Below are 15,285 nucleotides of genomic sequence, written 5' to 3' on the forward strand. Positions count from 1 at the left end.
TCCACTTTACTTTAGAAACTACATTGTGTAAACACTCTCCACAGTAACCCTTTTTGTATGCATATCGGTTTTTTTTGGTGACACGGTCATAAAAGATTTTATCTTTTCTTTGTGAACTACTTGAGGCAACTGCATATTATCAAGTACTTTTCCATATAGAGTGATAGATTGATCTATAAGAAGAAAGCAGTCTCATTTTTGGCACCAGTGGCCATGTTCCGTGGGTCGTACAGTTGATAGTCATATTTCAAGTACAAAGTACATGTGGCAATGACTACGCATTATTTTAATGAAACCCTTTCACTGATACTCAATTACAAAACTCACTTGTACTTTTCAGACCTCCTCCCGTGTCATTTTGCTCTCGTGACGTCACACATTGGCACTCCCTTTCCCCAGTAGAGGGAGAAAGATGGCGCCCACACACGTACTGAGATGCTGTCAACGGGGTTTAGCATGGATACCTGTGATTTTTATCGCCCTGGTCGTCTGCTGGTCGTATTATGCTTACGTGGTGGAGCTTTGTATATGTAAGTACACGTCCTGCCGCAGTCTGTTGCCTCGTTGGGTCCTTTAACCCGCAGATGTTTTCATTGTGCCGCTGTCCACACAAACATACAGCTGCTGCTGGCCAGCAGGAAGTAAATGGACTGCAGCTCAACAATGGTGTTGGCAAGCCTGTCTAAATCCAGATAGTGCTAATTATCTGCCCGATGCCATCGATTTAGGTTACCTGTTTTTTATGGAAAATTTGTTTTCGACAAAGAAAAACTTTAACAGAGCTGTTAATGTTGTAGCTGAATTCTTTCTGTTGTTGGTCAGTCGAAATGAATGGAGTCAGGATGGAGAATTTAACAGCCAAGTAAACGGTTTTTGGCTGGATGTCCGCAGAAACACTTACCCCCCACATAGCTTTTTTATTAGTACTAATTTAGGTATCAACTTAGGTAACAACTAGATTTAGCAGAGGGGGATTTTTTTCCGAACAGGAAAATGTTAAAATATATCAAAGTCTAGGAACATAAATTGTCGCGTTTCACCTCCAAATAACAAATGCATTCAACACTCAGAAATTCCTGAACTTAATACCGACCAAGATGTTTGTGTTTAAGAGTAGTTTAATGTAGTTTTGCCCTAATATAAACGAGATGTGAAAACATTAGTCTTGCTTATCCACAAACAGAGAGCACCAACCAAGATTTCCAACAAATTTAAGAGTGTCTTGTTTTTTTTTTGTTTTGTTTTTTTTAATTACAAAATACTGAAGTCACATCAGTCTTTCAAAGAGTATGCTATGCACAAAGGAACCTTTGTCATCTTTCATCATTTCATCTGCAGTCCCTAAAGAAAATAAAGCATAGCTCCAATTGATTTTAAAAAAACTTGATAATGGTGGTTAATACTCCAAAGTGGACTTCAAATTCTTGTTTTCTGGACCAATTAGGATCAGAGGGGATTGGATTTCTCTCGCATTGGCAAAAAAGGGAGACGGAAAGTTCATTCCTGGCGCAGAACTCAGAAATCTCCTTACTAGATGAACAACAAGTCCTTAAAATGCCAAGAAAAACAGTTGGTTTTTTTTTTATCCCTATGCCATATAAGGATACGTGACAAGACTAAAAACATGTAGAGGTGCAATTGAATGAACCAAGAAATATAAGAAATACAAAATTATTATTATTATTTTTTAATCAAGCAAGCATACCTTGGGCTGCCAGACTTGTTACTTTTGATCAGAATGTTCTGTAAATGTTTCCCTGGACCCCGTCTTATCTTAACATTCTGTTTTTTTTCTGTTTTTTCTCTTCCAGTCACCATCACCAGTATAGGAGAGCAGAGTAAGTGTTTTTAGGAAATGTTTATTTAATGCATCCTGATTGGAATTCACTGGCTGAGCCAGTTTGCTACTTATTGGGATAATCTCTGTGAGGTCTGGTGAAATATGCTCTGTACACTTAGCAAAAAAAAGGCTGGCACAGACAGAAAACGTGATCTCTCAAAGTGCTGTGGTCAGTCTGCTCAAAGCAGAGCTGCTCTTCATTCAGCATTGGCTTTCTTCTCTCAGTGATTAAATTACATTGAAGTTCAGTGATTCCACATGTTTATGCAGTGTATCACATACCGATCATATTGTATCCTCATGGTCCTTGCTCTCTGGTGTCCTTACAGTTGTCTACCTGATCTTCTTCCACCTCTCCTTCATCATGTTTGTATGGTCTTACTGGAAGACCATCTTCACCAAACCTGCCAACCCCTCCAAAGAGGTGAAACAACCTGGTTCCACTAAATAAGCTCACTGTGTCTGCATCTCTGTAATAAAGTCAAATACATATGTAAAAATGATCTTCCTCCTGTTTCCTTCCCTCCAGTTCTGCCTGCCAAAGGCTGAGAAGGAGCGTTATGAGAAGGAGGAGAGGCCAGAGTCCCAGCAGGAGATCCTGTGGAGAGCTGCCACCAGTCTCCCTCTGTACACTCGCACAGGAGCCGGGGGTGTGTTTGTGTAAATTTGCCTGTCTGTTTCTATCTCCGTATTTCCGCATTAACAAAATACTGTTGTGTTGATGTGATGCAGCAATCCGTTACTGTGACCGCTGTCAAGTCATCAAGCCCGACCGGTGTCATCACTGCTCTGCATGCGACATGTAAGACAATCATGTATATCTTGAATCCTTACTTTTAGAGTAACAGAAAACAAGATCACACTTTCTTTTGCTGTCTTTTATGTCTCCAACACTTTATTTATCCCCTTGTTATGTGTTTTATACAGGTGTGTCTTGAAGATGGACCACCATTGTCCCTGGTACGTAAGGCCTGCTTGATCTACTTGAAATATACTTTGCTACTTTGTTTCACTTTGAGTCCAGTCAGCACCTCATGCCATGAATACTGTCGGTGTCACCTGAAGTGATTTACTGCAATGTTTTTTATACAACAAAGATTTTTCATGAGCGTAACATTTTTGGTCAAATATTTTTATTGGATTGTCTGTTTATGAGGTGGATACAGAAAAGAAAAGACATTTTAGATACACAAAAGTGAACAACTTCCCAACTAAAACAACTCATTGATTCACACTTATTTATAACACAAGAACAAAAAGGGTAGGACAATACACTCAATTGTCAAAGGGTATTAAAACGTATAGAAATGGAAGAGAAAAGTAAAATATGAGGAAAAAGGAACAGAAGAAAAGAAAACAGAAAAACACATATATATCTGATTATATTCAAATAATGATAAAAATAAAATAACAAAACCAGCAGCTCAGTAGTTCATTGGTTGCCAGATTTTATCGAAGGTCTGAAGGGGACCTTTCAAGGAGAATCTGATTTTCTCAAGTCTCATGCTTTGTAAAATTTCTTTAATCCATCTGTTATGTGTGGGTGGGGATGAATGGGTCCATTTAAGAAGAATGAGCCTCTGCACTAGCAAGGTTGTAAAGGCAATAATATGATATGAGAATTTTGACCAGCAGGCTGCCAGAAGCAATCCAAAAAGAGCAATACGAGGGTCAGGGTTCACAGTACAGCAAAGCATTTTCCTTAGCGAATCAAAGATGGTGCGCCAAAACTCATTAAGTTTGGTGCATGTGATCAGTTTGAGAGAGTTTACACCTGTTACAAGAGTCATCTCTGTCTGAATAAACTTTGGCTAATCCCACATTCGTGGAGTGGCTCCTGTGTGGGATTTTACATTGTAGAAGTTGAACATTACATTGTATCAGTTTGAGAATGCAGGATAAGAGTTCACATGTCCACAAAAAATATTGGCAGAAAAATGAGAGGTACCACTTTGTGAATCAACAGTAACAGAAAGTTTCTCACAGCAGCTTAAAAGCTACACCAAAATTATACATTTTTAGATTTTAAAAGTTTCCAAAAAAGTCACTAAATTTAATCATCATTAAAGCTTTTTTTCTTAAAAGCTACATCCTGGATGGCACAATGTTGGTGTTTTGCTGCCAGACCACAGCATTTCCGAAACACAGTGCAGGATGTGTCACACACACACACACACACCCTTTTTAGAGTGCTCCCATCACCTCTGTTACCCTCACTTACGACTCTGATGATGGAGCAACTTGGTCAAATTGAGCTAAATGATATGTTTCCAGGGTGGTAAAAGCAATAATAAGCACATGATTTTTTTTAAAGTAAAATTCATATCCTACAACAAAAAAAATGTGTTACTTGAGAAAACAAGCAACAAGACAGTCAGGAAACTTGATTCGTTACAGTTATGTAGTGGGCATTGTTAATGTGTGACAGCAACAGTTACATACAGTACCCTAAAGACATATTCCATCTATTGTTGCTCCACTTTTACAGAGTCGTATCATTTTTCCTTCCTTTTCTTTCCACATAACAAATGTCAGGGTGTGAGACTACCACCTGCACAACCAGGTACAGGTTGTCATCACTCTAAATGTTAAGTCAAGCCTGTTACCCAACAAGCTTAAAATCTCCCCACTGTGTGTTTTACTGATGATCTGATGAACCCACCAGAGTAACACAAAGCCTCCTTCTTCCTTTTAAAAGTTCAGGCTGAAAAGTTCATGCTCAGAGGAAGTGATGTCAGTCCTGACCTTTCTGTTTTTCTTTGTGTCTCCAGGGTCAACAACTGTGTTGGATTCTCCAACTACAAGTTCTTCATCCTCTTCCTGGCCTACTCGCTGGTGTACTGTTTGTTCATTGCAGCCACCGTGCTGCAGTATTTCATAAAGTTCTGGACAGTGAGTAAAGATGTGGATGTGTGATGCAGATCTGGTTGCATGTGGAGCATCCTGTGAGTGCGTTGTGCATGGTGCTGACTGCTCCTCTGTTATTTTTTTTCCTCTGTCCTCTCTGACCTTCTGCCCTTCAACCCCTTTCTCTTTTTCTCTCTCTGATTCCCCCTCTGTTGTCCCCAGTTCTCTCACACTGGCTCATTGTTCTGGGATCTCTCTCTTTTTCTGTCTCCCCTCTCCACTATCCAAACAATCAGTCACACCATTCACTCATGTGGTCGCAAACACCTCCTCTCCTTCTTCCTTTGATTTCCCCTCATCTCTTTCCTCTTTCATCCCTTTGTTCCCTCCATTCTGGGCTCACTTTGTACAGTCACCCACTTTCTTCTTTTCCTCCCCTTTCACCAGCCTTGGCCTTGACTTGTAATTGCCTGCTCTTTTCCAAGTGCCTCCTCCCCCTCCCACCTTTTTCTCTCCTGGTGTTGCTAACCAGTCTCGTTTCTGTTTGTACTAAAGCTTTGCCGGAGGAAATCGGCAGAGAACTGCCCAAAGGTAACCAGCTGTCCTCCAAAGCCTTTAGTGTTGCCGTGCCTCACTATCGTTGCCATGGTTTTGTTGTGATGTGCGTGCAGTGACGTGGCTCACATGTCTTCTCATTCCTCTATCACTCTGTCTCTTCCCCTCTCTTTTTGACTTTCTCTCAGAGTTCTCCTTTCCATGAATAACCTTCATGTCAATTTGTTATTGATTCCTCTCTTGCTCTCCTCTTCTTCTGTCTCGTCCCCAGAATGAGCTGCCAGACACTCACGCCAAATTCCATGTCTTGTTTCTTTTTTTTGTGGCGGCCATGTTCTGCATCAGTATTTTGTCCCTCTTCAGCTACCACCTGTGGCTTGTAGGAAAGAACAGGTCCACTATAGGTAACAAACACACACACATTCAGAAATCATATAACCAGCCCAAAAACACATCTGTAGGTATTCATGCAGGGCCATTTCTGAATTTGTTAAAACTTAATTTAAGACTTTTTCGGCATCTTCTGGATGTAGCTTTATTTGTTTAATCACGTTTGTATTTGTCGTCTGTGTTCATTCTCGTCTGTCTCTCCCTGCAGAGGCGTTCAGAGCACCAGTCTTCAGGTCAGGCTCTGATAAAAATGGCTTCTCTCTGGGTTTCCGGAAGAACATCGCTCAGGTGTTTGGAGACCAGAAGAAGTATTGGCTGCTTCCAGTTTTCACCAGGTATGTGGAGAAAAGAAGAAATAGAGAGTTGAGCTGCCCAAACATGTGCACACATGTGAGCTGGGGTATCTGACAGCACAAAACAATGGAAGACTGTCTAAAGTGCTGTTTTGCAGATCACAAGAAAACTTCAGGGCCTCCTTAGATTTTCAAAATCATGAATCATAGGGATGCACTGATCCTGGTATTGTTTCAGGTTTAAAAGTTGGATCTGATATCATTGACAAAGAGATGATCCAATGCGGAGCTGGTGTAGCATGAAGACAGATATGCACAGCATATTAGCAGTTTAAAGATATTTCATGCGTGTTTTGCTGAGGTTTACAGTTAAATTGTAATCCCTGTTAGCTTCAGAAATTCCCTCGCCAGAAATTTACAAATTTATAATTTTACAAAGTAATTATACGGTCAGTTTAAATATATGTTTCAGACAGTTTAAAAAAATAATTCTCAGTCTCATCCACATATTGAGGAGTAGAGAGTGTTCAAGGGGACATATCATGCTGATCCCTGATTTAATACTTACATATAAAATAATAAATTTGAAAGCAAGACCTTACACCCCCTGAAATTTCAAAAAATGAGATATTGTATTTTTTCTGATATCCTAGAACGAGATTTGATGCCTCTGAAAATAAGTCATTGCTAGATGGCCATGAGATTTCGACCTTCGTGTTGACACGAGGATCCTCTCTTTTTATTGGAGTAATCTGATAAAGCAGCTCCTCCTCTGTGAAGTCAGTTAGTCACACAACCACCACCGAGGGATATACCCACCAAGAGCCGAGTATAAACGTATAAACTATACATGTTACAGTACCGGTTTGACTCACCACTCTGAAGCGTCCTGAGACGATCTGTGTCGAGGTGGATTTTCTTCCTCCTGAGCTGCAGAACCGTCCGGGTCTGACTCGGGGTCCAATAAAAAAGGACGTATCCTACACTCTGCCATTTTATTAGTGCTATCAATGCCTTACAGGGAAGTTTTGGCAAACAGCAAACTCGCTCGGTCTGCTCCATTCAGTGTGGTGATTTTGTAAATACTGCCATGCTGCAAAAACCGCCCCCTGGCTCTACTCCCTCCACCCCTCTGATAGAACTGACCAATCAGAGCACAAAGGGCTGTGACGTTGCGAGGTTACTGGAGGTCATTCTCGAAACAGAGCGTTTTAACGAGATCTTCAGAATGGCCTAAAATGAGGATATTGAGAACGCTATTGTGGGGCAATGAAGGAACTAAATGACTTGTACTCAGGGCAGAAATGCTTTACAGGCATCCTAGTCAGGCATAGTGAAAAGGAGAAACAAGCATGATATGTCCGCTTTAAATTAACACCAGTATCAGACTGAATCAGCATTGGTGAACAAAAGCCCAGGTATGCCATATAATTGAAGGATAATTTCTGTTTTTAAGGTTAAATGTGTTTGTTGGTAATGGTTATGTCCTCCATTGTTGTGTGGATTAAGTTAAATGTGTAAACTCCATTTTTAATGACAAAGATCAAAGTTTTGTTTCTTTTAGTTATAGTTGGTTTTTCTCTTTATTTATACCATTGATAGTCTGCACATGTTATTTTATGTTTTTTTTTTTTAAGTTGACCCAACACCCTAAGCTGTGCCCATGTCAGACTTCCTGTTCATACCAATTTCCTCCTTTTGATTTCATGCCTCCTTCGAAAATAGATCTGATGCATCGACGGTGCTCCTGTTCATTGTATATTGCAACTGTCCACAACCCTGTGTTTCCTCATTGAGTCTAAGATGTCAAAACTATTCATAGTGAAGCACGAGCATTGGCGAGAGTAGGCACAGATTAGCTCCCCAGGACAAAGTGCAGATAATAACTAATGATACAAGCAACTTTATTACAAAGCTCTTTTTTAAACAAAGTCACAAGGTAGTTCACAGTAACATGCTTCAAACAGTCCTTGTGAGCCCCAAGGCTGAAAAGCAGCCAGTAACATTAACACTGTGTGATGTTTCGAGTTAGATTAAAAACTGTTAATGCTGAACTTTCTAAATGGAGGTTTTAAAAGCACTGTCAAAGACTTAGACGTCTGCAGTTGACAAAACAAACAGTTAAAGCAAAAATGATTACGTTTACGATAAAGTGCCTCTTGACATCAAAAGAATAACATTCCCCACCTACATGCATACAACCACACCAAACCAAACTATGCAGACTGCTCCTTTCTCCAGGATGATTGATTTGCTGCAGCTCTGCTTCAAGCTTCAGCTTTTTCTCTCAGAATGTTTTCCTAAGGTTGCATAAAACAGCTGATTGTGATGTTCAGGTCACGTATACAAAGTCTTTAACCTGAGCTTATCTGGACATGTTCTGCTGACCATGGATGTGACTTTCCTTTCAATTACACAGACAGGAGATTCACTTCCCATAACAAACCAGACTGGTCACATGTTACTCACAAGGACAGGGTCTTGAGAGGGGAAGCATCAGCTGTCACTTCTACAGATAAATAACGGACATCAGAAATTCTGAACTTAGTTTTAGGAGAAACCTGGTCAGTGAAAAACTTAAAGCAACAAAAAGGTTGATTTCTGTGGAGGCAACCAAATATGCTTCATATTAATTCACTCTTCAGGTGGAAGACCAGTCTGGTTAAGTTAAACTCAATACCATAAAGAGAAACTTCCTCCCCTTTTTTGAAATATCAAATTAATGTTATTGTAGTTCCTCTGTGTTATCCTGCAGGCGGACTCCAACTAACACTGTCTCTGTCTCTCTTCACTGTTCTCTGCAGTCAGGGAGACGGGCTGACGTTCCCCACACGGCTTGTCAACGCTGATGTAGAGCAGGCCACAGTCACCCTGCACCCTGAGCCCGATAAAAGGTGATAAATCTGCAGTAAAACATGATTTGACTCGAGGCTCTGAAAAGGATTTATGTTTTGGAAAGGACTGTTGGTACACATCCCATCGAGCTCTCTAATTGGGTTTTTCAGTGCTGCTGAAGTCCCCGCGAGCCCTCTCAGCGATTCACAGAACCGCCTCCTGAGCAACGACCAGCATGCCAACAATGTTGGAGACCATCTGGCTAACAACACTCTCAAATCAGGTGAGCTCTAGCAGGGATAGTCCACAGGCAGAAAAAGATACATCTTTTTATGTTTCTATTGGTCACCTGATTCTATTTTGTGTCTACAGCTGAAAGTGAAACCATCACAATCTCCATGGAGAGCGAGTCCTAACCAGGTGAATTTAAGTCCAGAGTATTTTCTCTCTAGTGTTTCTTTATTTTCATGTCAGATTTGATCCCCACTAACTGTACATCAAAATGGTGTGTCCTTCTTCACCTCTTCTCATATTACTCACTCTTATTGTGTCAGGGTTCAATATGTGTCAACAAACCATTGCTCCTCTATTGGGCTCTTTCAGTTCACACATCAACAGGAAAGCACCATAGGAGCTGTCAAATATGAGATCACCTCCTCTTTAATGCCAATAAATAACTAAAATATACATAAATTGCCTCTAATTCAAATCTGCATAACAATAGATGATTGGTTTGATATAAAACATATAGTGATTTGAAGTATATTTTGGTTTTGAAGTTCAAACCATGTCCCATTCATTGACAAGAAAGAGACATATCTTATGACAGAGATAAACTGAGTTTAAAAGGTGGACAATATAATAGCTCTGTAAAAGTGAAGCCAAAACATCTGAAGCTCCCTCTACTGACTGGCTGCAGGAAAAGCCTCCCTCCTTTGTTTAAACACATGTAACAGTTTTTAAGCTAGGTTGTGTAAAAAAAAAATCCAACATGGCCTTTATCTTTATCGTCATGCTAATTTATGTCCAGATCATAGACTGTGTAATACATGGACATATCCCCCATGAGGTTACCCATTGTGTTTAAGGCTTAGTCCTGAAGCCTATTCTTGGTGGTTGCTGTATTAAAAATGCTGATTCAACTTAACTTCTTAGCCACTCTAGCATGAGGCAGAGAGGTGGAGCTAAACTGAGCCTTAAAGCCCCATTTTCACAAAGCGGTTCGGTTCATCTAAGTTCGGCACACATTTTGTGGCATTTCCACTGACTTATCCCGGGACAGATCCCCAAATAACCAAAATGAGCCGTCCCACTTTTTGGGACCCTCCTTTTGGGGTGCCAATCTGACCCCAGAAGGTAGAGCTGCAACCCTGCAGTCCATTGACGGCAGCAGATGCTGTATTTCTCCGCCTGGCACACAGCCTTCTCTGAAACAAAGCTTGATTGCACTTAATAACAAAGAGCCACATGCCCATCACAAGGAAGATAATTTCTTTTTTTGTTTTTAACTGTGTCACGTTTTTATTCTTCGTTGGTTTTATCAGTAGTATACAGTCTTGCGCTGCTATAGCATCACACTATTGCATAACTGAAGCGGCTATCGGCATCCGGCTTTCACACCACTTACCAAGAGAGGGCTCAGTTGGTGGAAGCGCAAACAGGATCAGGCTTTACCGATCCAACCCCTACCAACTGTAGATCAGTGTCTAAACTGGACTGTTTGGTGGAAGCGGGGCTTTAGTCTTCTTGCTTATGGCTACAGTCTGCCCATCTGTCGGTCCAGTCAGCCAGTTTGTAAAACGTGCAGGTTAAATATCTTAAGAAATAAGGATATATAAAACAATTCAACAGAGTAATTAGCTATTAAACCAAACCCAAACCCAAACAAAAGGCTGTGAATGTGGTTACCGTTGTACCTGCAGCCTCAAACTAACAGTCAAAAAATTGCAAGTTTTAATACTTCTGTACTGGCTTCATTTTCCGAGCTTGAAGGTTAGAAACTCTTTCCTGGGAATTATGCACAACATTTAGCCGATCGACATCTGTCAAATGTGACTTCTGCAGCATTGTGTAGAGCAGAAGAGTCACTGGACTTGTTCTTGTAAAAGACTGCTTCAGACCATCACTACCATCTGGTCTGCGGCAGACCACTTTGGTGTTTGCTGGGTATCCTTTTTGAAGAGGAAGGGAGGACTTGACATCCATCTTCATGTACAGTCAGTCTGTGGTTTTTCATATTAAAGTGTTTCATTTCAAGTTAATCTATCAGTTTGAACAATATGAACGTGTGTATTGACACTTTTTTCACTTCTTCTCTGCCACAGGAGAAACTCTGTCATGTAATACAATGCCTTAAGAAACGCAACAGTGTGGTGTGCCACCATGGCAACAGTCAGACCCATTCAGAGTAACTATGGAAATGCATTTTTACATCCATGCTGTTGGCATTTTTCGCATGCAGTGTCACTGGCAAACCTCACACCTCCCCCCACAGGACATGTGAGACAAGCTGGTTCCCCCTCACACACCTACACACACACGCTAACATTCAATGAAAAACATATTTTCTTGTGTTAAGTTTTTCTCATAGCTGGAGCATTTATGATGATTGCAAAATCCTGGAAATATCTGAGCTACTTTTTGTGTTAATTGTGCCAAAAGTCTGATTTTTGTGGGCACAGAGCTGCAGTAAGGAGCAGAGGAGAGGCTGGAGCAGTTTGTTTTGAACATTTCTTTCTTTTGTGTTATTTTTAAAAGAAAGGCAGTACATCATGTGAAGTGGACAGTCTACCTGTGTGACCTTTATTTTCCTTTTATTTTTAACTCATAACGTCGGAGCATATCTGTGGTCTGCACTTTTGCTGAGATGGATGTTTCCCGCCAGAACCTGGACTATCTTATAATGAAGACTGTTGCTGGGTTTTGGATGGCGTTTTTGGATATCAGAGCACAAGATGGCACATTTGCACTTTGTCTATTATCATGTCCATCAAACAACGTGCTGCTTTTTTTTCCCCTCTCTCTCTCTCTCCTTCTGGTCCGGAAATCATCCCAGGTATAATGGTTGTAGGATGGATGAGCATGCAATTTGCTGTTTTAATGTGTGTGAATGTGTTAACTTTAAGTGGCTGTCCTGTTTTTTCTTTCTTTGAAGTGTAACAGAAACTAAAAGAATCAGCTTTATGTGACTCTGTGGCCACCTTGTGTTCAAACATGCTGCTTTTAAATGATCTCAAACTGTGCGATGTGCAGCATCTATCACTACCTGTTTGTTTTTGTGTCAGTTCTGTTGTTTTCAAAGCCCACAATGTCAGCATCCTGTGTTTTGTACAGCTCAGCGCTTCAACCTTTACGTAGACAACAACACTCATTGCCAAATAAGGGCTCTGACCTCTGAATACGAAGTGTTTACAACATCGTAGCTTTACCTTCACTGGCCAATGTCATCATAACCAAATTCTACTCGTCTTTGTGGCACAATATTTTCTACACGTTAAATCTGTCCCTCCTGTCTTGTGGGCCATGATGTCTTTGCATTATAGCTGTTGGCCAGCAGGTGGCGACATATAATCTGCCATTATCTCTAACTTTCTGGCTCAGGGTTCAATTCACTTTCAATTTGACTCTTCAGCTGTCTTTAAAACTAAACACCTTTTTTTGATATTCATTCAATCTACAATCTTTTATTATGATTTGCTTTTAATTGCTCATACTGAATTAAACATAGAAGTGAATTGAACCCACCCAGTCTTGATGAAATTTAGAGGTGTAGACTGTTTTCTGTTAATGCACCAAGGATCTCACTCAGTTTTATGATTTTTACTGTGCTAAAAAGTTTGTGGTCAAGTGAACCGTTAGATTATCAGTGTTCATCATCTGGGCTGTGATGCAGGAGGTCTTTTAAACTCTGTAACAGAAGCATCTTAAAACATTAGGTTGTCTTCATCGTTCATATCACGGTATGTGAATAAACTTTTTTTGTCAGTATAACCAAATAACAAGTATTCAGGAATGAGTTAAATGCTTTCCAAGGAATTTTGTTATTTTTATGCAACTTTCCAGACCACAAGAGGCAGCAAATTCCTGAGTTCTGTATCTGATCGCATCCTTGACTTGAGCCTCCTACTGACTCAAATCCAGCAGACTGTGGTGAAGTGCCAGTTTACAGTTGTTTCTCTCATGTAGAGTGGATTTGTGGTGTTGTCGGGTGTATTTATTGGTATTAATTGTCACTGTTGTGCTGAATGTACCACAGATGAAGCAGGCAGGGTCTTTGGTTTTGACTGAAGGTTTTAAAACAGCTGGCTTTTTATGTTTACGTTTCATCCTCCCAATCATGTTTGACCTTTTTGAGCCCAAGTGTATTTATAATTACTCTCTACCAAGCAGTGATTGGAGGATGTTTGTTGCTGTGTAGATAATGCTAATGGTGTCAGAATCAAACTGTGGTTTGATCTCAACTTTAGCAGTTCAATTCGATCATGACCCAAGCCAAGGTTTTTTTCTGATCTCATTCAATCTGTTTCCAACCTCACACTTGAACATTTATTTTAAGAGAAAATAATGACTGTGTCATCTGTGAGGAGCTCATCACTTACAGCCACTGATTCTGAAACATTGGACCTGTCGTCTTCTTTTACAAATTGCCTATCTTCTCTCCTGGCTGTTTCGCCTGGAGACTAAAGTGCGCGTGTGTGTTTTTGTAACGCTTAATCGAGTGTTCTTTTGTAATATCGTCGTCTTGGCAGAAATGCTTCTGTGCAGCCATGAGATTTTTACATATCCGTGTACATATATAACGTCTGACTAATGCTCAAAAGCATGGCGCCTAACTTCTGTACAAAAAACATGTTTTACCATGAGAATTGGGAGTACGGTGTTGAAACAGACTCCGGGTTTTTTCAACGATTGCCAGGTGCATCATGTTTTAAATCAGCTTTACTCTGGTCTGTCTCAACTTTCTAAATAAAGCCATAAAAACTCCTGAGAAAACAGAGGAAGGAGTTTCAGCCTAATTTCTGCCTTTTTTCTTTGGACTGACAAACATCTTACGTCTGTACTCACGCTGCAGATGTAGCCTATCACAACTTGCTTATTGTTATCTTTTGGTTCCTTTTTGTTACAATGTCCAATTTTACAATGTGTGTGTATATATATTGATAATGTAAGAAAAAGACTACATATATTTTTCTTGTCTGATTAATTTTACTGTTCCTATTTTGTGAATGAAGTACATGCCTCCACACAATTAACGTGAAAATAACAATAAATGTTTTTTTAAACTCCAGTTAAGTGTTTTTCTGGACTCATTTAAACGTCCTATGAGCTGTTTTGGGTGTTTAGAAACAAACTGATACTTATGCTGATATCTCTTTTCACCAAAGGAAGAAGACTCTAACTACAAGATTGATGATTTCCTTAAAGGATTCTTTTATGCTAACATATGTTCAAAGGACAAAAAACAGCAAAATGACTGCAGGTGTCAATTTGTCCTGATGAAGACAAAAAGTTTTTCATGGAAGCTATAAGAGGCAACTTAATAAATAGAGTCGCTGTAGAGGCATTGATGGCCTAACCAGTCTTGGTTGCACCCAATGAGGTTTGCCCTCGAGTGGGTGGCCTGAGGTTCAAATCCAGCCTGTGACCTGTTTCCCACGTGTCCTTCCCCACTCTTGTCCTCTTTCCTACTCTATTCACCATCTTCTCTTACCTTATTAAAGGCATGAAAAGCCCAAAAAGTAACTTATAAAAAATTAAGCCATTGCAAAGGGGAAAAAATGCAGTTCCAGCAGTGTCCACTTGGGGCTGGCTTTGAAAGCCAAGGAGACAACAGGGTTCCAGGCAAAGACTATAAAGTATATAGACATAGGCTTTGGACACATGTAACCAAGAAATTTAAAAAACTAATATCCCCCACTCATTCCTTTAAAAAAAATTCTCTCTTCACTGGCTTCGAGTAGCAGCTCGAATCAAATTCAAAGCTCTTCTGGCTTTCAAAACATTGACAAGAATGGCTCCTGCCTACCCCTCATCCAGGTCTACACTCCTTCTTACCCACTATGCTCTGCTTGTGAAAGACGCCTGGTCCTCCCAGCCCAGTGTGGCTCCAAATCTCTAGCCGGACTCTTCTCCTCTGTTGTGCCCAAATGGTGGAATGAATTACCTAACTCTGTACGATCCGCAGAGTCTCTTTCTACTTTTAAGAGATGTCTGAAAACTAGTTTGTTCAGGGAACACTTGCGCACTTAATATGACCCTTCTCCTCTTTGCCCTCAGGGGTAGAATGAGTCAGTAGGTCTAAGACTCAGCTCCTATGATTTTTTAAGCACTAATACTGAATGTTGTTGAAGTTTGAAGTATACTTTTGCAGCAATTTATCGTGGTTTGTTGACTTCTTGATTATTGTACCCCCCCCCCTCAAAAAACAAACAAACAAACAAACAAACTGCAGTCGAATAACTTGTAGCACCAAAGTCGCACTAACTAGGTTTCCGTCTGTCGAAATTCTTGCTTGTGTTGTACATC

At 40.3% G+C, this 15,285-nt stretch overlaps 1 protein-coding gene across 2 annotated transcripts; it reads left to right on the forward strand.

The window, feature by feature from the left end:
• The first annotated feature begins 376 nt into the window (after positions 1–376).
• On the forward strand, positions 377–14,034 carry zdhhc20b (zDHHC palmitoyltransferase 20b). Of its 2 annotated transcripts, XM_074692975.1 has the most exons (14): positions 382–530; positions 1,812–1,838; positions 2,170–2,264; positions 2,370–2,490; positions 2,573–2,642; positions 2,768–2,800; positions 4,612–4,732; positions 5,243–5,278; positions 5,514–5,646; positions 5,841–5,967; positions 8,730–8,819; positions 8,931–9,043; positions 9,133–9,180; positions 11,085–14,034. In XM_074692975.1, exons 1-13 carry the CDS (start codon positions 413–415, stop codon positions 9,174–9,176), a joined length of 1,128 nt encoding a protein of 375 aa, XP_074549076.1. In that variant the 5' UTR covers positions 382–412; the 3' UTR covers positions 9,177–9,180; positions 11,085–14,034. The 2 variants fall into 2 exon arrangements, with proteins under 2 accessions (XP_074549075.1, XP_074549076.1); XM_074692974.1 differs by lacking the exon at positions 5,243–5,278 and having other exon boundaries at positions 377–530.
• Positions 14,035–15,285: the final 1,251 nt, after the last annotated feature.

Source organism: Halichoeres trimaculatus, unplaced genomic scaffold (genome assembly GCF_033239565.1).
Source record: "Halichoeres trimaculatus isolate MK-OKI-2021-1 unplaced genomic scaffold, fHalTri1.1 fHalTri1_scaffold_18, whole genome shotgun sequence".
Classification (NCBI taxonomy): Eukaryota; Metazoa; Chordata; class Actinopteri; order Labriformes; family Labridae; genus Halichoeres; species Halichoeres trimaculatus.

Bases quoted from the DNA above. Each gene is read 5' to 3' on its own strand.
- zdhhc20b (XM_074692975.1), top strand. From the start codon at position 413: ATGGCGCCCACACACGTACTGAGATGCTGTCAACGGGGTTTAGCATGG. The intron at 2,801-4,611 runs GTACGTAAGGCC...TTGTGTCTCCAG, and splicing joins ATGGACCACCATTGTCCCTG to GGTCAACAACTGTGTTGGAT. The intron at 5,279-5,513 runs GTAACCAGCTGT...TCTCGTCCCCAG, and splicing joins CGGCAGAGAACTGCCCAAAG to AATGAGCTGCCAGACACTCA.